The sequence below is a fragment of the Amia ocellicauda genome, chromosome 11, assembly GCF_036373705.1.
Source record: "Amia ocellicauda isolate fAmiCal2 chromosome 11, fAmiCal2.hap1, whole genome shotgun sequence".
Taxonomy (NCBI): Eukaryota; Metazoa; Chordata; class Actinopteri; order Amiiformes; family Amiidae; genus Amia; species Amia ocellicauda.
Window position 1 is genome coordinate 33,606,805 of NC_089860.1, and position 24,812 is coordinate 33,631,616.

General features: G+C 42.3%; 1 protein-coding gene across 1 annotated transcript in view; it reads right to left on the bottom strand.

The window, feature by feature from the left end:
- Window positions 1-5,204: 5,204 nt before the first annotated feature.
- Window positions 5,205-24,812, bottom strand: part of fhl3a (four and a half LIM domains 3a) — a 37,444-nt gene continuing 17,836 nt past the window's right edge. Inside the window, exons 2-6 of the mRNA XM_066717563.1 lie at window positions 13,240-13,418; window positions 11,615-11,789; window positions 9,324-9,493; window positions 7,423-7,609; window positions 5,205-6,758 (exon numbers count right to left, since the gene is read on the bottom strand). Of these exons, the coding sequence (XP_066573660.1) occupies window positions 6,607-6,758; window positions 7,423-7,609; window positions 9,324-9,493; window positions 11,615-11,789; window positions 13,240-13,418 (863 nt within the window). The 3' untranslated portion in view covers window positions 5,205-6,606. The remainder of the gene's footprint in view (window positions 6,759-7,422; window positions 7,610-9,323; window positions 9,494-11,614; window positions 11,790-13,239; window positions 13,419-24,812) is intronic.

Here is a 24,812-nt window from a genome sequence, read left to right on the forward strand (position 1 = left end):
TATAGGGTTTCCTGAAAAGAAATGCATTAAGGCAACTTAGGATCTCCCTTGATTAAGGCAACTTAAGCCTGTTGGTAGGTTTCTTGAAGTTGAAGCGCAAACTGTTTTGTCTGCTGGTTTGGGGGCAGGTTTGTATATTGTATATATGCTTTCAAAGTGAAATTTTTTAATTCCTTTATTAGGTTTTATGGGTGTCTTTGAGATTGGATCCAGCAGAAGTTGTTGGGAGTGTGGTTGAATACTAGTCAATACTAGACAAACTTTAATACTTATAAGCCTAAATTAAAATCCTTTCCTGTGTGTTGCTGAAGAATTGCATGAGCCATTTTAATATCGTATAAAATAACATACGAGGCAAGCTGTTTGGTGAAAGAAAACAAGAGAAGATACTAAAACTGAAAGGAAAGAGAAAAGAATGATGAATGGATAGGGGGACAAATTCCCTTTGCAGAAAACAGCAAAAGATATATGTAATATCAAACTCCAGCACATTGCAAGTCGTGCTTTGTTAATCCAAAAAACACAGATCAAAGACAACTGCGTGATGCTGTTCTTCCAATTCCCAAATCTTGAAGACAACATAATTAAAACTCCCCTTAATATAGCACTGCTGAGGATTGAACACAATCTAAACTCTGGGCAGGTTCCCATAGGAAATCTGTACAACAGCCTCAAAATACTTAAACATAACAAATCTGACCATCACTGAAGTATTCACAAGAATACCGTTCTGGGTGGTTTTGCTCTTAAAACAAAAGGCATCATCGCAGTGGGTTATCTCACCCACTTTCCAGAGCCCCTCGGCCGCGGTCCAAGCGAAACAGCCCGTATCTGGTTCGCCCAGTGTAGGCTTTTATGAGCATCAATCTAAATCTCAAGACTGTCACACGGTTTGGCGCCACGGGGCAACACTGCAGCCCGACCCGAGACAACGAGCCAGCGTTTAGCTTGGCACAGAAACGCAACTACCTTCTCAGTCTCACCCACTGATACGGCTCACTCCTCCAGAGGAAAAATGACAGACGTTTGCTAAAGCGATGACTGGAAACTCAGATTCCTCCCTGGAGTTGCTTTGCCAGTCTGAGGGATAATAAAAGACTTTGAGCCTCTATAAAATCCCCCCGAAAGGCAGAGTTCACACCCACAGAAACATATAATTCACATTGTTATTGCCCTATTCTCATGTATGATTCAGATTTTCCATTTAATTAAAAGAACAATAAAATATTTCAGTGGCAAAAGCTTTGGCTGTTACTGCTAATTAGGACATTTTTAAATAGTGAAAAATGCAGTGGGTCGGTGAGTGAATGTTGGATTGGCGTGTAAAAAACACAATGACAGTATGACCTCATCTAGGATGTTACTTTAAAATGTGGAAAACACACGTTTAAAAATACAATACTGCCTGGAAAGAGGTTGAGTAAGAACACTGCCGAAACAAGTCCTGGTCCAACAGAGATGGCTTTCACAGGATCTCCAGAGTCTCCTTCAGCAAGGCAGATCGTTGGGCTTTCCAAATCCCTACGATATTGGCCGAGGGCAAAGCTCTGACATTCGAGCAGATGGGGATGCGATGAAAGATTGCGGCCTCGTGAGGTTTAAGATACTTATCAACAAGTGATTATACTGGTTTCCTTTTCATATTGGTCATGATGATCAGATTTGGCCTGGCTCACCAGCTAGGAAAATTCATAGATCTGTAACAGGACAAAAACAGCAGTAAAGATATCATAGGGATGTATCTGAGAGCCCCCCAGACTGAGTTCCTTGATTTATATTTCCGCGGATGTACGTCTATGGCAACACGCAGCTGGTCCTGGTTCAGTCCAGTCTGAGGAGCGAAGAACCAAGACATCACAGTTGAGCTATAAAAGTCATCATCCCACAGCATGTGAAGTGACTTTAAAAGGCAACAACCCCTTAAAAGGTTTCCTGTATATTCTCTGGAGATGGACATGTACCCAAACGTTAAGTGAAAACAGTGTCTTGCAAAGCGACAGTGTTTATATTGATTGGGAGATTGAAGTGCAGTTCGAGAGAAGATACAGCTTCTATTTTTGCTGTGTCTCGATCGTCTGGTTAAATATTCAGAAGGATTCAACTCACCTGCCTGGGTTATTGTGCAAACTGCGTCCTTCCACCTCCCCCAGCCACCTCCAATCCCAGGACATTTACTCAGCAGCAGTTATTCCCACATTGGGACAGTTAGAGGGCATCTCTCTTTGCTCGGCAAACTGGCGTACAAATTCTGGTTAATGAGTCCACCTATGAACCAATGAACCCCATACTCCCATTCTCTCATTAATAGGATTTCTCAAACCATAGCAAACAGAATTCAAACTAACATCTCAACCCCAAGGAAGACCAAATAGTGTTTTTCAAGTATGTATTGACAATACCAACCATGAGATCATATTTTGCAGCAAGAGCATCTTAAATCCTCTTTTCATTCTGAAAAACTAAACAAAACACCAAACAAAGCTGGTGAATAAGGAATAAGTCCTGCTGACCATTATTTGTATGTTTTGTCTTCTTATTCCCTACCTTCTCTACTGAAATACATTTCAGTCTTCCTCTTGTGAGTGTTTTGGGGTTTGCTGTGCTTCTGGACAAACACTTGATTCATGATCTTAATCCTGCCGAGTACCTCATAGAGATGTCTACTCGCAAATGTATATTTCTCAAGATTACTGTATATGTGTAGGTGCAGAGACAAAGAGGACATTGTCCCCCTTAAAGAGAGTACAAACCAGTGGTGCAATGATTAAGAACTAAGCTTTAAATGTTTTCTCCTGGAACACAAATGACAGCTTACGCAGGCACCCACGGCCAAGAAAAAGTTCTCTCCTGTTTATTGTGCAGGAACCTGTACTTATTTGTATTTATTAAATGAACCCCTAATACCATGCAAACTGGACCTGGTTCTTCTTACTGACACACACAAACACACAAATTATATACAGCTCTGGAAAAAATTAAGAGACCACTTAACATTGATTTCTGAACTTGGAGTGGTGTCTTATTTTTTTCCAGAGCTGTATATGCAGACGAGTAACAAATTAAAGGAAAAACCTGAATAAATGAGTGGAGGAACATAACGAATGCAGATGCCTCCAAACAGGTGCACTGCATGATACAATTAAGCAATTAACATCCTATCATGCTCTGTGGCATGTATACAAATGCTGAGCAGGCCCAGTTGACCTTGATTGTGGATCAAGATGGCAAGAGGAAAGGATCTAAGTGACTGTGAAAGAGGGGTCATTTTTGGGGCACGAATGGCAGGAGCTTCAGTCACACAGACGCTCAACTGGCTCGTGTTCTGGACAAGTGGGCGAGTGCATGTGTGGGACACCAAGAGAGCGGTACAGGCCTGACTGCAGGACCCCTACAGTGAGGGGGTCCGGAGGCTCTGTTATGCTGTGGGGGGCATTTTCCTGCCATGGTTTGGGTCCACTTGTCCCCTTAGAGGGAAGGGTCACTGCAAATCATGACAAAGTTACTCTGAGTGATCACCTTTATGTGGTGACACATTTCTATCCTGATGGGAGTGGTCTCTTCCAGGATGACAGTGCCCCCATCCACAGGGCACGAGGGTCACTGAATGGTGTGATGAGTATGAAAATGATGTGAATCATATGCTATGGCCTTCAGTCACCAGATCTCAACCCAATTGAACACCTATGGGAGATTTTGGACCGAAGTGTCAGACAGCGCTCTCCACCACCATCATCAAAACACCAAATGAGGGATATCTTGTGGAAGAATGGTGTTCCATCCCTCCAGTAGAGTTCAGAGACTCGTACAGTCTGTGCCAAGAGCATTGAGGCTGTTCTGGGGCTCGTGGTGCCCATGACCTTACTGAGACAATTTGTTGTTTTTTCCTTTAATTTGTCACCTGTCTGTATATGCATTTAGTCTAGTTGATATATAAACTTTGCAAGCGTGAAATGGAAAAGAGAAGCTGTAGTTAGAAGCACATGGAAACATCATGATGAAGGCAAATGATGATGATGATGATGATGATGATGATCTATATACAGTCTATATTCAAAACGGTTTTCGCAATCTTTGTATGAAAGCTGAATATCTCCAAAATGACTGTGCTGTAAATTCATTTAACAATCACACATCTTGAGCTGCTGTCTCTTCTAAGGTCTTGCATAAGACTTCCTGTGCTTAGTGCCTGACAAGCACAAACTGTGCCATAATATCACTTGCAGTTTAGATTTTTTTTTTTGCGTGTAAATATTTGACTTTTGACGCAGATGTAGTTTTTCACGGCCCCTGCCACCCCAGCGTGGCGTTTCAGAAACACTGGCCGCTGATTACAGGCCGCATGCCCAAATGTGTTTTTCTCACTTGTTGTTTTCAAGACCCTTCGGGGGCACCAGGGTTTGCGTCACAATCACAGTTTCTGTCCATAAATCAGAAATTAGTCGGCCTGTATCAGCGACCCCATCACGGCATGGATTGAATCCAGATGTTACAACCCCCACCACCCGCCTCTCGTTCAGGAAAGCACTCTGGTTTTTCATTTCCTTTTTTGGTGAAACAATCTATGTTTCTGGGGGGGGGGGGGGGAACAGCTGAATAGCATCTAAAGGGGTATGTTTGTTATAAACTGGCGTGTGTTTTATCTAGGTCTTCTCTCAAGCCATGAAAACAGAGCAGCTCCCAACCCCAGCACCCTCGGGTCCACACTGTCGTCAGGGTTTATTCCCGTCAATTCAAAAGGCAGGAGCAATGCTGCGGTCGTCTGGTTTTAGATACAATTACAAGTCAGAGACATTCAGTCCCAGCTTCACGATCACTCCCAGTCACTCAAGGACGAGTCTAGCGTCTGTGTGAAAGGTCTTGGAGGGAAAACTGACATGGCAGAGAAAGACTAGCACAGAAAAATGAATGAAACCTCCAGCCATGATTTCCATTTATATTTGTAATCGATCCTGACCCCTGAAGAAGTACTCTTAAGGATTCAAGGCTGGGAGGAATCATAAATGCTCCTCAATTAGTTTTCCCCCTAAATGCAGTTCAGACGCCACAAGCATAGTTGATCTGTGGTTTTTCTCCGAAGCAGAATGTGCCCAAACAAATATCTGTGAGTTTAACTTCACATCATGCAGTTTGAAACCTATTCTCGTTCAGGGATATTTAATAGTTCTCCATGCGGTAATGTAGACCAAAATGAAAACATAGGACTGTGACTTTTCAGTTTTAATTTATTTATATAAGCCTTTAAAAAACCAACCATATAAATGAACATTGTAGCACAACAGAGATTTTCTCATCCATGTTCACGCTTGAGGAATCCTGACATGGTTTGCTAAACTCGAAAGCATAATAAAGCATAACATAATCCACTCTGACTTGCCCGCATCAAAGCTTTTTCTTTTTTGTACAAAATCGTGGAATATAAATTTTGCATAGGTGGACAACGAGTAATACAGATACAAACAACATCCAGAACAGAAAAACAACAGCCACAAACAAACAAACTGATAAAATCAACATGCATACCATTCGGTCTCTCTTCACACAGACAGCCCAAGAGGAGTGGGGCTAGCCCTCTTTTTTATTTAGGATGTCTTCAAAGCAAAAGTAGCAATTATGAGGAAGGTAACATACAAATCGAGAAAATAAAGAAAAGATTACTTTAGTCTGAAAGCGATTACATCTCATCCAACCTCAAGACAACCTTTGGAGTCGATGAAACATTCAACAGAAAATATATATATATAATTCTATCATAACTGTTTTAATAAAATTAGTGGTTATGTGATATGAAAGCTACTACTCTTGCGGTGTTTGCATCTGTCTGTGTGTAGCGTCTTTCCTTTGGCGTTGGTTCAGGAGGTGATCATTTTTCATTCCCATTGAAACTAATTGCGTTACCGCTTTGAAAATGGTAACTTCTAACTAAATTCCATGTACAGCAGTTGACCTGTGTGTTTCGGGGCTGCGTATAAACTTGTTTCAGTGTTACAGCACTGTAGGATTATGTGGACAAACAGCGAAGAGGGGTCCTTTGGTGTCCTGTACGAAAAGTGCAAAGTTGCACATCTGGTCCTCCGCATTATAATTAATCTGAATTAATTATGAAAGGATAGCTGGCAACAAAAATGATTCAATTAAAACATCCCTTATGAATGCCTTATGAGAAAGTGATCACGTGGAAACATTTCTTGACCTCACAAAGATGTAGGAAGGCTTATGACATTCTAGAACGTAAACTCTCAAATATAACCCTCTCCCATCCCTCAAACCTTTTCATTGTAACTATTAATCAAATTGCATCATTGCTCTATTGTTCACTAGCCTTGGCACACATATATGGTGCAAACATAGTGGTAAGGTATTCAGAAGTAAAAAACAAAACAAAAAAAACATGCACGTTTCTTTTGTGATCATTCTATGAACCCTTAATTAAAAAATATATAAAAAAAAATGACAGGTTTGCTTTTTCACAATATCATTTCTCGAGTCCATTCACACTCTCCACACTCGCCACATGCTCTCAATGTGCGCCGTGCGCCACACTCCCCCCCCGTCCTCAGTGGACGAGCTCTCGAACAGCGACAGAGCGGTCCTCGGGGGTCCCGGCTCTTATAGATCGCTGTTGCAGTCGCGACACAAGATCTCGTCGTTCTCGGGGAAGAATCCTTTCCCCACCAGCGAGGCGGCGCACCGGGAGCAGGTGAAGCAGGTTTGGTGCCACTGGCGCTCCTCAAACGAGATGTATTTCCCTCCTCCGAATCCTGAGAACACAAAGGGGTGAAAAAAACTTGACTTAGAAGAGGTCTTAACACAACGACAGACAGGTGTCCGGTGTTGTAAGCCTGGTTTAAACCATATGAACAAAGTAAGTACTACACTGGAGGAGAGCAACCAGACTTATTCCAGGTCTGAAGGGAATGTCCTACTGAGAGACTGAGGACCTGAACCTTTTCACCCTGGAACAGAGGAGACTACGTGGGGACTTGATCCAAGTCTTCAAAATCATGAAAGGCATCGACCACATCAAACCAGAGGAGCTTTTCCAGATCAGCAGGGACACACGCACCCGGGGACACAAATGGAAATTGGGCCTCAAGGCATTCAAGACAGAAAACAGGAGACACTTCTTCACACAGAGAGGCGTCACAATCTGAACAAACTCCCAGCGATGTGGCTGAAGAGACAATTTGGGAACATTCAAAAACAGACTGGATAGGATCCTTGATCACTCAGTTATTAATGGACAACAAACGAGCACGATGGGGCGATTGGACACTTTCTTATGTTCTTATGATCTTTTTACACTGAGTGATCGATAAGTGACCGAACATGCAGGCCGATCAGAATCGCCTCCTCACACCAGTGTCCTCTCTATGGTCCTGACCTGTGGGTGTCAAGGTGCAGGCGGTTGGGCGAGAGTTGTACCTGTGATAGGCTTGCTACAGGCTTCACACTTCTTGGCATAGAGGTTCCCAAAGCACTTCAGACAGTAAGGACTGTCCTCCTTGGAGGTGAAATGTTGGCCAGCCAGCTGGACTTTACAGCCAGTGCAGACGAAGCATTCTTTGTGCCAGGGCTCGTCCCGGTAGGTCACCCCTCCTTTAGCTAGTGTCTGTAACAAAAATCAATATATAAAATATTAAATCATAATACATGTATTCAGCAGATTCCATTTTACATTTCAAAACCAAATACTGATATGGTAGAGGATAGTAACCGTGTCTGTTGAGAAACATTAAGTGCCAAAGGACCCTGCATTTAATTACAAGCAGTTAAAAACTCAGAATGAAGAACCTTCGTCAGCAGAACCTTCAGTTTTATTTCGTTTTTTTGGCCTCAGAGAAACCGTTGACTCAAACGTGAGTCACAGCTGAAAAACTGACACGGACCCCCTCGCAGTTCCCCAAAACCACAGATTGTAAACCACCAGGTTCGATTGCGAAATCGCCCACTTGTGACTCTGAGAAGGGTCTGAAGTGCAAGCGCTGATGAGTACAAGCACAGAGATGTAGGAACCAAAACCACAAAGACAAGGTTGGTGGGAAAAGTACACAGCTTCTTGTGCTGTTCTTGTGCGGTCATAATTTGGCGTTCATTGTTTTAGTATAAATGCCCAAGAGCTGGAGAAGTTCCCAATAAAGACACGTCCTCTTTCCCACAGTAGTATACATTATTAGAAGAAAAAAACTAGAACGAGTGATTCCAAAAAGTCAAAAAGAGAAGGAGAACTAAAGAAAAAGGGTTCGCCGTTTAAAGAGAGACAGCTGACAAAGATAGACGTGGACAATCTTGCAGAAACAGCCACCAGGCTTGCAGAATGCATTCGAATACATTCCTGGGGAAGGGGGGGTTCTTAAAACTGTGTAAACTGGATTTTAAATGGGCCATTTCGAAGCCCAGGAACCTGGCTTGACTGGTTATTCGTAGTCTATGACTTCCCAGCTGTTGTTTTTATCTCCATCCGTCCATCTCTCATGAACCCCGGAGTTCATAATAATAACAATAATAGCAGTCTGTTACCAGGCATCAACTGAATCAATTCATAATGGGCTCAGACAGGGAGCACAGAGCTGACGTGTCTCTTGTCAGTTTGTATAAAGCTCATACACTAGGCAAGGTAGGATTACAACAGTTGTGCCGACTGAATGTTTAACAGTTAACAGGCTGAGGTGACTCGCACATGAGTTATGCCTGTTGTTGCCCACCCTGCGGTTTGTCACTAGAGTTACCACCTGCCGCCACGATTCCCAAACACTTCCTGACAGGACAAGGTCTAAACGTGCCCTGACACGGAAATGTTAAATGTTTGCCAAAGTGATACCCTTGCTTAATAACCGAGAGACAGCTTAACAGTGTAATATAATTAGGGTAGACAGCTGACCCTATAATTACTGGACATTTAAAGGTTTTCTGTTTAAAAAAAAAAAAAAAAAAAACACCTGTATCTGAACCCCAGAGTCACTGACAGTCAAAGTCAAAATTATATTAAATGGTTATTAAATGGTGGTTTGCATTCCTTCCAGCACATAGGCCGGGCAAAAGGTCAGTTTTATTGATCTGAGCCGCTGCCAAATAAGACGACGTAATGCCCGTCAAATCTACAACACGGGTTACTACACGAAAAGCAAAATAAAGTAGAATTCAAGATACATTTTATGTCCTAAAATACAACCGTATCAATGTTTTCAGCCACTTGCAATATTACTTCAAGATTTAAAGACCCTTGCAAAGCGCACATATTAAAAGCGGAGTGTGTAATGAGTTGTACACTCTGTGCTACATCTCTACACACATCTTGCGGTATTCCTCTCCGTGCGCTCTCCTACCTGCTTGCAGCGAGTGCAGCGCGGGGCGAACTTGTTTTCGTAGCAGGGCACGCAGTAGTGGTCCTCCTTGTCTGGGATGAAAGCCTTGGACCCGATGGGCTGCTTGCAGCTGTGGCAAATGAAGCAGCTTTCGTGCCAGGTGCTTCCCCCGTACTCCAGCTTTCGTGTTCCTGACAAAACACAACAGGCTTGATTCTTTAGTACGGCAACAGCACTAAAAATAAAAAACAGAAGCAAACAACCACTAAGGTCAATGAGAACAGTGTTCACACTGAAAAGCAGTGCGATAATGCATCGTTATTACTTGGCACCTGCTGGTGTCGCCCTGTATCACAGTGCAGGTTTTCCAGAGCCCTCCATCAAGCACATCGAAACTGTAAATTGCGGACTCCTACACTTAATTTATTTTGTCTGAACTTCCACAATTATGGGCAGCCGTCCCATCACACCTTACTACTGTGCACGATGATATGAACCACATTAATATACGAAAGCTTTGGACAGGACATTCCTCTCCTTGACTGATTTAATTAGGCTGTGATTGCTTGATCTATATGTAGAGGTTTTATTCTTTAAAACACCATGCGATGACAAAAGTGGCAGTAATATTTATGCAAGACAATACTTTTTAACAGATTTACTATGTTAACACAACAGTCTAACAAACAAATTAATACATTAATACATAAATAAATAAATAAATAAATAAACAAATAAACATTCGTTCAGTCTAAAAAGGACTCATAATACCCCTGGGGGTTGAACACCTGCATATAAAACTTCAACAGCAGGATGTGGGTTGATTGTCATTGTGTCTTTGGCAGAAGTGTTGTGGTGTTGGGTAGGAGTTCTCCTTGCACGGTGGATCCCAGCCAAAATGTTAAAGCACTCCACTTGTGCCAATATGTAACACAGATGGTTATTAAAAAGGTGTGATTGAAATTTTAACCCATGACTGCATTTCCCAAGTTGAAGCGTCATGTTTTCTCTTTCTTTGTCCACACAAAAATGCATTTCCTGCACAGCAGACAAACAGTAAAAAGTAACACATATTTGGGCAGCAGGGAGTGTGCAGATATTAATCACAGTCTCTGTATGTGTGGAATCCAAACAGATACCCAAGGATACATCACAGAAGACACTGTTTTATGTTTGGAGTCGTATCTCTCCCTCTCCGCTAATAAGAATGTGCAAAACTTGCCAAGTTTATAGAAAACTGAAATTACCGAGCCTTGACAAGAGAGAATTATTTTCTTTTCTTTTCGTGACTGCTCTGCTCGTGCCGCACACAGCCCAATCTGCTCTCGTTGTCAGTGCGTGGGCCACTGCCAGAAAAAGGGTTTGGCTGGGAGACAGTCAGTCAAGCAAACCGGCAATTACTTTGTCACCTCCAACTTGATAGATGTTCATTAACTCTTTGTCTCTCAGTCAATATCCACTCTACAGTTTCCCCGTCAGGTTTCTCCTCCTCACTGATACCAGCCCTGCCTGAACGCTGAGATATGGAGAGTTTGGCTACTGGAAAATGAGTCCAGATCTTAAAGGTTTTTCCTTCTAACTAAATACATTAATTCTCTTTGGGTATCTGTGATTCCTCTACCTAAAACACCTGTCCCTGTAACCTACTCCACTACTTGCATATCTCTTGTCCTGTAGGCTATATTTTAATGTCATTTTCAAACTCCAATGGTACATAATTTTAAAAATGAAGCATTTAATATTAGTCTTGTTAACTTAAAATTATAACTCTGACTTCACATTTCTTTGAGGGTTTTTTTTCTCTTCATTGGGAAAACAGGTGATAATTTAACATGACAGTAAACGTTGTTTGTATATGGCCCAATTTGTGTCAATTTGTGACACCTAATATACCTTGAACTGAAACCCTTAATTTATAGGTAAACTAATACACCTCAACTGAATCTCTCTAATCCTGAACATGGAGGGGGCAGGCACTCAAAATGCTGACAGGGAACCATTCCCATGGACTACAAACTCAAAAATAAAACTACACTACTACTAAAGTTCAAGTGGATATCAAGTTTAGGTGCATTTAGGACACAACACAAACCTCCCAGCCATGCCAGAGGAAGCCGACAGTGAGTTCCTTTAAGAAACATTTGGATACAATTCTGGAAATAACTGGGCAACCAAAATCCAAAATCAACCAAGAACAGCCACCTCTTGGTTGTTATAAATCATTGAGATCTCGTGAAACAACCGGTTTTCCAGGAGAGAAAAGGACAACGGAATAGAGAAATGGGTGGTAGGCTGTACGAGACCCCACATACCTGGCATGACGGTCTTCTCGCAGGCGACGCACTTGGACGAGAACTCGTTGCAGTAGCAGTCGTTACAGAGCAGGTCATCCTCCTGGCTTGTGAAGGGCTCGTCCGCAAGGGACCGGTCACAGCGGAAACAGCGGAAGCAGTGCTCGTGGTAGTGCCGGTCTTCGTAGAACAGCTCCTGTGGACAACGGCAGGGACCGGCGTTACCAGGCCGTCCAACTGTGCGTTACAGGAGACATCCTGGTTCATTTTAAATGGTTATATTATAAACAGTGTAGGGTTTCAAATGAGTCTAGACTGATGGAGAGTCTGGACAGGGATGGGAATCTGGAGGTATAAAAACGTAATGACAGTTTTCCCACGATTACACAAAGTATTTTGCAATGTGACCGTGTGCAAATTGTGAATGGGAGTTGTCGTGTTATTTTATCGTTATAACTAATAATGTTACAGTGTAACATTTTAGACAGTAGAGCACCAAAGCAGGGAGAAAATAGGAAGAAAAGATGAATGGACCCTAGATACGGAGTGACATACAGGGTTAGAAATACTGATCAAAACCTATGAAACCGCAGCAAGCTGATATGGTTTAGATAGCAGCTGTTTTCACTTGGAGTTTGTGCTGTATCTGTTTTTTTTCCCCCTCTTTCAACAACAGGAGACTCCAATCCCACATGTTTAGCTGTGTAAACATACAGCGCACTCGGAAGAATGCAGAACTAACGAACGAGAGGCAGCGAGCGCACTGCGGTGTAAAAATATCAGCACGCAAGCATCCAGGGAGTCACTGCCACTCACAGGGTCAGTCATCAGTAACCTCCGGTTTACATTGGCCACTGTTCCTCGGACAGTAAACAACAATCGTTACACACATCCCCCGCGGTCCTCCGTCTCTCGTTAGGAAACTTGTTTTGTTTAGAAAATGTACAACCGAGACATGTTATTTTTTCCCTGAACTTTTAATGAGAAACTAAAGCTCTTTAGTCAAGCACTAAACAGATCACGATCCAAGAAGCAACTCCGATGTTTGTTGACAATAAGCAGTTGCACTTTAGAAAAGACCTATCTGTCTTCCAAGACCGATCTGCGATTAATCTTTGCCGTCATAAATATAACCCGAATGGCCGTCCAAACGCACAGAAAGAGGAGCCAGATTTTGGGCTGTATGTCAGGGTTCAGGACGATTTCCCACAGCCAAGAATGGATCAGAAGATGACAAAGCTCTTCGCTTCCAAAGAAACGAGTGAATTGCAGGATCTAAAAGGTCTCTATCTCTTGTATCTTGATGCAAAACATTCACAATCTTCCAGCTGTTTCTGTGATGGTGTTTGTATGTTGTTTTTTGAAAGAACAGTCTGTGTCTATCAAAGGATTTTTAAATTTTAATTTCAGCACCCGTTTTGCACAGAAAAGTGTCAATAATGCACAAGATCTTTGGGAGTATTTGTGACTTTAGATGATTGAGAATGATAAGGATGACAAGGTACTGCAAGAGCGAGGAGGACCTTGTTTGTGTCCCTCTACACCAGTCTGAGAATGTTTCCCAGCATCTTGATACTCAAACACAAAAAAACGAGGCCAACTCTGCCCCGGCCGAGCCTTGGAGAAACAGCAGGCGGCCATCTCACCCTGGAGTCGTGTCCAATCAGCTCCTTGCACTCATCACAGGTGTTGGTGAACAGGCTGTCATAGCAGGGGATACAGTAGGGGTTGTCTTCGGCCTGGATGTACTTCCGGCCGTACAGGGACTCCTTGCAGTTGTCGCAGTCGAAGCGATCACTCATGGTGTCCGATTCTGGTACAGCCCCTGCGAGAGGAAAACGGACAGATTGTGGATTACTCATTTGGAAACTACAGAGAGAGAGACACACACAGATAGAGGCCCACATTAAAACAATACTTCATCCCACCCGCCCATGAGCACATTCCACACGCCTCGGCTTACCCATTTGCCACAGGCATCTTGAGTACACCTAATGCAAAGTCACCACCAAGTAGTAAGGGGTTGGAATTCGCAATAGGGAAGCCGGGCCGAAGTTTCGTTATCATTTCTAACTTTTGTTGAATTCAAGAAAAATACCAATTAACTAATTTTAGACTATTAATAAACTATTAATAGACGAACACAATGATCGGTCACTGGGAGTCATTTTAAAAGGAGACGCTACTTTGCGATGTCATATTAGTCAGGTAGATATCAGATTATGAATGTGTTTTGGTTTTGGTTTGGAATCAGGCAGCAATACTTTTTAAAAGGTATGTTCTTCATAAAACCCTGCTTTGTAGCCAAATCGAAAATGGACTAATAAAGCATTGCATGCCTTAATTCCCCCCCTGACTAATTTCTTGGATCATTTAGATTTCCTTTCCCACCAGTTGAGCTCCTACTGTAATTGCACCATTGTTGTGTACGGACTCAACCATGACACAATGGTGTTGCATCATCTGGGATCTTCTGAGTTACGAACAAAGCCAACGGCGATGTGATCTGGTCCTGGTATTAAAAATCCTCAGAGGTTACAGACCAAGTCAACCCAAAGGACTATATGAAGCTCCACAATGAAACATGTAGTCATGTAGTTGAAGCCGACTATCTGTGTTCCTTCAAAAATGGCAGGCTGAGATCCTGGGGTCAACTAGGTAACTTGCAATCAAACGAAGAACTGATAATTCTAACCTAAAATTCTAAAATGTGCATTTGAAATAAAGTAGGTTGGGAAATGTAGCATATATAAAAGTATGTTTTGATTAATGCTAGCCCAGAATCTAAAACAAAAAGGTCAGTTTTGATTTGGTGTCTCTAGCTAAATGAAACGTGAAGGCAGCGTCTAGTGCATTTTTATGCCGGAGAGTCAATAGAGTTAGAGACAGACACACAACCCACCCAATAAAAGTCCTGCGCGCATTTAAGCCAAGTCATGACCGAATACGCTTGTCACTGCACGAATCACATGCGCTTACTACCCTGAAAAGTTTGCCTCATACCTCCGAGACCTCGTTAGTAAGTACCTTAACGAGCATTCAGATCTGACAAATACTTGCATCCATGATTTCTTGCCAATTAATGTTGCCAAAACTCGTGTGTGTATAACCAAGATCTCAGCGCAGTTTGGTATCATTTTACCTCACAATATTTACAGAACGAGAGCTCAGAGCCGAGGCAGTAGCGCAGTAGACCACCTATCGAGACGTTCTCCACAGCAGCTGAAATATCAGCGTTTCAGCCCAAATACCTCCTCCATCTTAAACCCTCTCCTCAGCCCTCAGAACGACACCGACACCTCAATAACCAGCGTTGTGCCAGATCCGATTACGTCACGTGCACTCGATATTGGCTTTCACGGTTTCATTCATTTTTGTGGTGTGTTGGTTTCTTAATATTGTTATTATTTATGACTTCCGGGTCTCTTGGATCTTATTTCATAGTGCTGTGGGGTGTTGGACCCTGTATACATTACTCAGAAGAAAAATGTATTTCTCCTAATCTCCTTATATGTACAAGTGCATACATTTGAAGTGCACCCAAAAGAAAGATTATTTCTCAAACTTATTTCAAAAACTGGGGGTAAGTTTTAGAAACACACAGGGTGTAAAGTACCTGTTTTAAGAGAGTTAATAACAGGTAACTCCAGCAACTCCAAATTGCTTATACTTTAACTGAGGGTTACCTTTCCTTCACACGGTGCAAAATAAAAACTAAGAATATGTTATTATTGCCAAAGAGGTGAAAAAAACTAAACAAAACAAAACAAAAAATCTCTAAAGACTCTGTTTATCCATACACACCAGTAGCATCATTAATGGCGCGCTACGGCCTACTAATGAGGGTATGTGAGCCGTCTCCCTCAGGCAGCGGGGTTGGATTTCACTTAGCATCCACTTGAGCTGAAGTAACCTGTCAGTAAGGATGTTAATTACAAGCCAGAGTATTCAGATACTTTAGACAAACCCTGCTGATGGGTCAAACTGACATCATACCAGACAGATAAAAAGCCACGTCAGGCTGGGAGTGTGAAACAGATCTGGAAGGCTCGAGGCTTCGGGTTTGAAGTGAGTTTAAGGCTCCCTCGACACCAAAAACCGAAAACAAGACCATCCTGAATACGTTGCAGAACAGGTTTGGCAACAATACCGGGAAAAAAAAAAAAACGATCAATACAGTAGACTTCACTTCGGTTTGCAGGCTTCCTGGATTCCAGCATTCTTGGTCCTATTGTAACGTCTTATGTCAAGCCGCAGTAGACGGACGGTATCTGACAGGAAAATGAAACGCCCCCGGAGGCAGGAATTTGGCCCAGTGAGCGCAGACGCTGACGTCACCAGGAGCAGCGCTGCAGCTGAGGTTTCTGTCTCCCTACGTCAAGGATGATTGAAAACAGAATCTGGGATTTTTAGAAAGCCCTACCGCTCCCAAAACAATATTTGTGTTTAAGCAGGAAAAGAAAAAGGGTGTCAGTGATGCGCAAGAAAAGGCTCCAAAAATAATCTATATTGTTGCAAAAGCCACAAAGGATTCCGGTCTCGGCTGACAGGTGAGGGATATAGGATTTCAATGACTTACAATAAGGATCACACCTTTGTTCCTATACAGTAAGAACTGCTACACTAAATATCTTGTCCCTTGGGTGGGGGGGTCTTTCCCCAAAATATCTGACCGACTCTAACCAACTCCTGCCCTCACACCGTTTGGTTTCCCGATTGAGTGAAAATAACTCTTTACAGTAAGCATTTCCACAGGTTCTGATTGGCTCAGTGGGCACATCGATGTGAAGCCGATTGCGTTGGGCCAGACGTGTTGTGGGTCAGATGTATACAGTACACAGTGTCTCATTTAAGTGTTGCTGACTGAACAGTAGGGATGGTCACAGACTGTGAATACATCCCTCCTCAAACTCGAGTCACGCTCTATTTAACATCAAAGCCCGGATGCTTACTCTAGACGGGGAATTGTTGGCGCTTTTCGAAAGTGTTAAAAGGGACTGGCTTGTAAAACGCCTGTTTGGATAGAGGCAGACACTGCTGGAACAATAATATTATGTTAGCAATAGAAGACTTGTTACCAAAGGTTACATTTTCCTTTACGAATTCCTCTGAGCCAGTTGACATTGAAATCTCCCGGTTTCACACAACCCAGCCAGCTCTCTCTCCATACAGCAAGATGGAAAAGGCAATACTGTTAGGACTTCCTCTGATAAAATGGCCTACCAGTACTGAAGGACTACATTATATGATTCTGAATTTCCACTATTATGACAATCTGAGTATCCTCAAACTAATTCAGGATCATTCCCATCTTAAAGTAACTATTTATGTTGATACAATTTACATCACTGCTAAGATGATAATTGGCAAGTGCTCCCCTTTACATGTGTTGCCAAGGAATATCCTAAAGCCAACATTAAACTGAAACTCATTTGACACAATGTAAACAGAGGTAAAGCCTGTATTATGAATCCTAAAGACAGTAGGTCATACATGAACTTAACGTGCCCCCTGAAGCTAAATCCTTAAAACATACAGAACAGGCCTTTAATGACAACAATGTGTTATCGTTCTCATCTTAATGTCCACCTTTCGTTTTGTAATTGCATGTTTTTTGATCGGTACAGGCCTCGCAGAGCAGTACTTAGTGACACATGTAAACACGGGGTTCTCTGCAGTCAAGCGACATCTCAGTGTATACTTAACAACGCAGGTGTCCAATTTAATCGTGCAATAAATCTGTCTATTTGTGCTGTTCATCGAGGTGGTCTATTCTCCTTTTTGTTTTTATTCTAACAAAATACTCATCTGATGTATATATATTTCCTGTCTAAAATATATTTACATATTTTTTTCAAAGCATAACACAAGCTCACTAGAATTCGAGTTCATTTTTCAACTTTAAACTGTCAGTTAAGGTCAGGTATCTCTCAAGGTCTCAGATTCCCCACTTGACATGTAGTGTCTGACACCAGACACCAGTGTCTGACATATTTACAGATAGAGATAAGTGCATATTTACTGGAGAAAAAAATAAATCCATGTAGAATAACAGGAGGGAACTGCTGTGCAAAACTGAGACTTCTCCCCTGCACAAGGCTAATCTGATATAAACCATGTGTAAATACGCTAACACCGTTTCCTGTTATGCAAACAATATAACTATTTCCACCCTCCTACTGTATCGTTGGATGCAGCAGACTTTAATCAAGCAGCCAAGCAGAAGGCATTACACATCCCTGGCGTCCACCCTGATCGCACACACTGCTGTTTACTTTGCAGTGCGGTTTCATCACTATCTCTAGCCCCGATTTGTGGGAAGAATTAAACTTTGAGCTTGATCATGCCGAGATCATACAGTCCTCTCTCTGAAGCAGGTTTGCAACAACAATGGGTTTCCTTTGAAACACAAGTCTCCCCACAAGCAAAACTCCGGCCACCTGTAGGTCTGGCTGAAATCTTGGCAGAGAGAGAGGCTATTGTGAATGTTTTTAGTCATCAAAGATGGAGGGGTAAATGTGGGCTTGGTGCTGCTATCCATCATGAGAGTTGAAGCTTTAATTACTCAAACAGGTGAGGGCTATTTTTTCCACGGTGTTATTTTCTTGATACATCCTTTTACTGCTAATTTTATCCAGAAGCTGCACAGCACAGGGCCTGCGTTTCCGAACTCGGTAAAGAATATACTAATATATATTAAGGGCAGGACATGTGTTTATGAGATCGACTGTAACATACTGACTGATTATCTTCAAACTCAAAATGGTTGCAAAAAGCTCCCCTTTAAGTTGAAACCCCTCAAAAATGGAATGCAATTTATAAGAACTTCTTGTCATACTCAGCAGTAACTATGTGACCAATGGAAAATTAGGTCCATGGTCTTCATTTTGCTGTGTGGCCAATGCCTTGGTTGGACAAATCCTTTCATTGAGCATTTTGAGCAATCTTCTTATACATGTAGTAGTAGTAGTATATATACTAATTCACCTCTCATTAAATGAAAACAGAATAGAGTAAAATAAAATAAATGTAGTTATTATTAGTTATTAGTAATTATTTTTGAATGGCTTGCAAAGCTTTGCTACGTCACTGAAAACAACTTAACTTATATGGCTTAATGTGAAGTCTGATGGATTAAATAGAAAAGAAAAGCAAAACAGTTTACACTGACTCAAAGGAAGGACAGCGAGTTTCTCGAGTAGATGTGTGTTCTCCTGCCAGCACAAGCGATCTCCTTACAGCAGCCTGCGAAGACCACAACAAAGAACTTGTCCCCGAAAATCCAAATGCTGCAGCAGAATAAATATACTCCTCTTCGGGTTTAATTATTCCTATTTTCTGGATTACTTCCAGATACTAAGTTCCAAGGTTATTTTGCATTAGGAGGCCATTGCAAACAGGTAAAATAACAAAATGACTAACAATAATAAAAGCTACCAAAAATAAAAACAGGACACAATAGGACTCAAAGTTCATATGAAACAGAGGCTTGTATTTTACCCAACAGAAAACCTTTAAACAAAGAGAACAAGCGCCCGTTTTAACAAAAGGTATAGAGGCAATTTAGGTGCAATAGAGTCATTACTTTTCAAAGCAGACAGTTTGTTGTGTAAACAAGCAACAGAAGGTGTTGGAAACGGCTGTTGAAAATATGATAGTCGAGAAACCGCAGTCCCCGGACAGGGCAATCAAAGGAAGCTGAACGCAATTGCTCATGAAACACAGATAACACGAGCTTCCGCCTGACCACTGGGCACCATTTGCAGAGTTCAGAGTTTCCTCTGTGTGGTGGCGGTAGGAAGGAGTCAACCATTCATGGCCCGGTGTGGTCTTTAACTTGAGTCACACTGATCTGGCGCAGACACACCTCTTCCAGCCTCATCTCTTAACAGGTGGTATGTTCAAATAACTGCAAATGCCTGGGGACTGCCAGCTACAGCCTTTGAGCAGTACCACCTGCTTTACAATGTCTTAAATCTGGACCGACTGACTGATTGGTGAAGCCAACCCACCGGGATGCCAGACTATGGTAGGACTAGGATTAAAATACCACCGCCCAAAAAAGTGCACATTCAATAAATCCTTCAGCCACACAACCTACATTTTTCACCAGGGCTGCTGATTGCGGACATTCCAAAGGTGGACGACCAACTGGAACGCACCGTTACCTCACCACTGGAAATTAGGCTGAAATCGTCCGTGGCTATTCAAGGGCTGGCGGTTGTGGGGCGGTTGTGGGTGGTCTGGACAGTTTACATTGCTCTGGCACTGTTTATTTACCGTTGTGGAGAGCAAACAGGGCTAATCATTTCAGGATTGTAACTGGAAAACAGATTTATAGATTGCAGGGGCTCCCTATCAGTTAAGACAAGGCAGCAGCTACAAAACTTTCTCCATTCTTTAGAGAGCTTCTAGAACAGAATACATACCATACAAACTTCAAAGTGAACACAAACTGAAACATCAGAAGTTGAAAGAAGGATTGAATTACTAGTGGTTTGTTTCTTTGCTGTAATTATCCATGACATAGTTTTCCCCCCAAAATTGAGTAAACCTGAATTATTTGGGTATTCTTAACCATGATTGTTGACTCTGGACAGCTCTTCAGTAACAAACCAAATCAGCACCAGGTAAACAAGCACATTTAAAGACTCAGCATTTTCAGTTCTTCCTCTCCAGGGCAGAGTAACTGCATCTACTTGGAAGATTATTGTAAGACACTGTTGTGTTTAAAATACATCCTGCCCATGGTTTTCATGTTCCCTCAGGCCTTGCAAAAGTTAAGAAACTCGCAATCATGAGCAAGACCAAGTGGAGCATGAAAAAGTATCGGTCAGAAGTTACAAGGGATTGTTAAGGTTTGTATCCGATGAAATAGCCCATGAATCGACCACATAACACTAGTCAAGTCTCCATCATTTCGTGTCACTCGCATTCCTCGCGGCAGATCAAATACAACAAAGCACTGACGATAAATCCATAGGTTCCATTCCCATTGATCATCTTTTCCACACACCCCCGAATGACAACGACTCGGAACGGGCGGCGCCCAAATGGCTTCTGCAGATTACAGGAATGAAATCTGGCGTATACATTCCCCTCCTTGGTGCATAACCTTTCTACCCTCGAAGAACATTGCCGTATTTATTCAGACCTCAATCAGAGCGCTCTGTTTATTTTACAGCTGTCACAGAGGGTTACATGTCTCTTTGGGACTATCAGAACTGTCTGGCGTCATTCCAGATGTTTCTTTTATGTTTTTTTTTTTCTCTTCCATTTTTAAAAATGAACCCCTTCCCTGCCTCCTGCCAGCAGACGTTTGTCGTCTCAGAATTAAAACCAAGAAGGGAAAGATTTCTTTAAAGATTGGGTAGATCGCCTTTAATCAGATCATTCCCAGCTGACATTTTCTATACAATATCAACATACAAAAAGGGTTATATAGACGCAGCATATATGTAAAGATGAGAATTCCCAGCATGGCTCACCACCACACCAACGTTTAGTTGTACAATTTGCTCGTTCAGTTTATACTAATTCTTAAAATAAGCGTATGCAGGAGAAAGAGGGGTTTAAAGCCATCTGCAATTACACTTTTGTGGCCAGTAATGTCAAACCCCAATACACACACAGAACATCGTTTCTTTGTGGCAGCACTACATGATAACAATCAGCGTCTTCAGAGCATCTCCTCAATTGCTGTTTTGAATCAATACGAAGACTCGAATGCCTTTGATCTTGCCACAACTTAGGAATTACACTAACACGTACCAGGTGCTCAACCCATGGAAGCTCAATGGAAGATCTATTCCAGGCACAGAAGACGGGACCGTTTCGCTTTGGAAGTAAAGCCGACGCAGGGAACAGCCCTGTCAACCCTATCATTCACATAAGCACATAAACACGCACTGCGGGGGAGAAAGGATCGTAGCTGCATTTGCAGATGCACGTCTTAACATCGTAATTAATATCCTGTACAGGAAACGTAAAGGTACCTTTATAATTAGCATTCTTTGGATTAAAAAAAAGCTCAGGCAGGACACACAGCGTGGGTTTATCTCCTCAAAAGGACGTCTGGTCTTTCTGGCCCTATCTCTTTAGAACGGACACATGCAGGCCTGCGACTCGGCAGAGACGAGATCTAATGCACACCGTGCCACGTCTAGGCACTTCTCCTGCAAGGAAATTCAAGAAAGGTGACTCAGCAATGCCCTTGCTGCCGACAAATCTCACTTCTCCTTTCCACGGAATGACACCGTGCCAGATGACTTAGTGAAGATGAAGCAATAGGAGACAGTGAAAAAGAACAAAGGCCAAAAGCGATATGAAGAAATACCTCAGCTTCTATCTGGTACAGCAAAAAAGATTAGACCGGAAAGTGAGAGTTAAGCACACTGCAGGGTGTCAGAATGAAATTAAATGTATCCTCGGTGACGTCTGTTTAGAAACTTAAATAAGAAACAATGGTTGAATTATTGCCAAACAATAATTGCCTCCGTTCCTAATCAATGGGCCCTGCATCAGTCCTCACCACAACGATATTTCCCTGCTGACCGCGTGGAAGCAAGTGGATGGAGAGGTCTCAGAAGACACGTGCAAACCGTTGACAGATTTCAATTGAATGAGGGTTCAGTCAAATTTAAATCGAATGCCAGAGAGCAGCAACAGTAGTCATGAGCAGTTTGTGGGAGAGAACGAGAGAGAGAGCGACAGAGAGAGAGAGAATTCGCTGCTGACTGGAGGAAGACAACATTTTCCATCTCCACACGGTTACCTCATCCACTGATTTCGCTTTCAACCGAAACGCATCAAGGCGCTGGAAATAAGTCCCGACAGACCTAACCGAGATACGAGCGTAAGGTGATGTAAAATCCCTGCGGTGCCGAGCGGGTGATTATTTCTGGTGACTCCAGCTGCCATAATGACACCACGTGGGCTGCGAAGATCCACAGTTGTGTGTTGCCGGCATTTTAACGCAAAGCAGCAGATGACAGCTTGGCATTTTCATCTTTTTCTTTCCTCTCTCTCATATTAAAGCAATAATTACACCATCATTATCCCTCCCCAAGATGGCCTCCCACTCCCTCTCATGCTTTCTAATACAGATGTGCAAAGACCACTCAATCCAGAGAGAGGCGTCCTCTTCCTTTAACCAGTAATTTTACAGAGAAACAGTTTTATTTAAAGGAGTAAGGTCTTGGGCTTTTCAACCAGCGTACATTACAATTTCACATCTGTTTCACATTCGCAAAAGTATGCAGTCAGCTTTTGTAGGCCAAGGGGAGGTGCGGGGGAAAAGATATACCCTAGAAATGTGCAGCGAAAGCTTTGGTTTGGCGGCTTGAAGTTGGAACTTTTCGACATTCGACCAAGAGAGAGCGGTTCAAAGTTTCCTCTTGCAGGAGGTCTCGGCAGCCCCACGGGGATTTCGGCCCGTTGTTCGATTTCATTTGCAGTTTATTATCTGACCCAGTGTAAACAAACAGTAACCCAATCCCCAAAGCCCTCCAATTTAACTTTTCCCTCTGACGCTGCTGAAGATTTATGACCAAAAATGGCAACATACATTATTGTGGTCACTTCGAACGGTCTCTATACAACAAGTATTATTAATATGATTATATATTTATATACAAAAGGAAATTTGACATAAAAAAAAAACCTAAAACAAAAAAAAAAAAAAAAAACTTGCTTTTCCTGTCGAGGCTTTTCTCAAAGGGAACTAAAAATGTGGATCCGACTCCAGGCAAACAAAAAAGTATGCAAGGTCAACGTTATGAAGATCACGTAGCACGACAACAAGGACGAGAGAAGCAGGAATGAGAAACTATCTTGCTCGTGTAACAAATTAGAAATCCGATCACCCATATTAGGCGGACTGGATTGAAAACAAACTATGGCTTTTTGACATCACACCCTGTTCCACATAATGGTGCATCCCTCCTTTAAAAAGTGAAAATAGTACAATACTAGTAGTAATACACACGTGTACACACAGCTACATATTTGGATCTATTATGTGAAACATTAGGAACAACATTAAAAGTCCTAAATAATTCTGTGAAAGCTGTGAAAATGTGGTCTCCATTGTGTAGCACCACAGCATCACTGACAAACACTTTTAGACTAAATTAAAAGAAAAATAAATTGTCAAAGTTATGCAAGGAATGTGCAGAGCTGCTATGGATGGGCCTCGTCGCGCTCATGGCTTTGGGCCTGGGCCAGATCTGGCTCCAGGTCGAATCCTGTTTGCCTGTTGTTAATGTGAACACTGTTGACATAATCTAGGTTTGGCAAGGCTCTGCCGAGATCAGCCCAAACCTGGAGTGCCTCTGGCCAGGATCGCAAGGCATGTGAAGGGGGAACAGAGACTCTGTGTTCCTCCTCGCCTGGTCACGTATGCGTCATAGTAAACTCTCTCTTTATTACATCATCGACAGGTTATGAGGAATTGTTAACGCACCCTGGGATGATCGAGTTGCTCCTGCAGAGGCATTTTAGTTGGGAAGGGAAATACATTTTTCTTGTTCAAACTCATTTATTTCTGACAACGCACCACCCTTTTTTTCTACGAAGCTGTATAAATCATTCACCAAATTAGCAAATCGGGATGATTCACAGTAACTGAATCGAGCCTTTCGCACAGCTCAGTAAAGTCCTGTACAACATATTGGCTTGGCAATCATGCAATAGCCAATTATCTAAACCACGTAAAACATGCTTTAAAAGTGGCATCAGCTAGGAATTGCTGAACCTGTAAGATAATATGGGCGTCTTGTACCTACTTTGACATGTTAATTCATTATGAATTAGACATTATGAATCACACAAGTGATTAAATGAGCCTAAATGGTGAATACTTTAACCCTTCCAAGATTGAGACATTAAATACAGACAGCGTGGTTAATCGTGCGCCTCACCGACTCTGATCGAAGGCACGTCCATACTGATCTGAAAATTGTGTTCTCCATCTTGTTATACACGCATCATGAACTCCTTATTCTATACTTGCTAATTACTGCATTAGATGCATCTGTACTGTATGGGTTTCAGGATTTAACCACCCTGTTTTGAATTACATCAAAATACAATCACAGATCCCAAGATAAACCCTCATTTCACGTGCTGTACCTGACACTGAGACAGGATCATGCAGGAATTTTGAAATCACCCTGTTTTTTCAAAGTCGGCAAAAGGTGGGCAAAAAAAACACCCCACA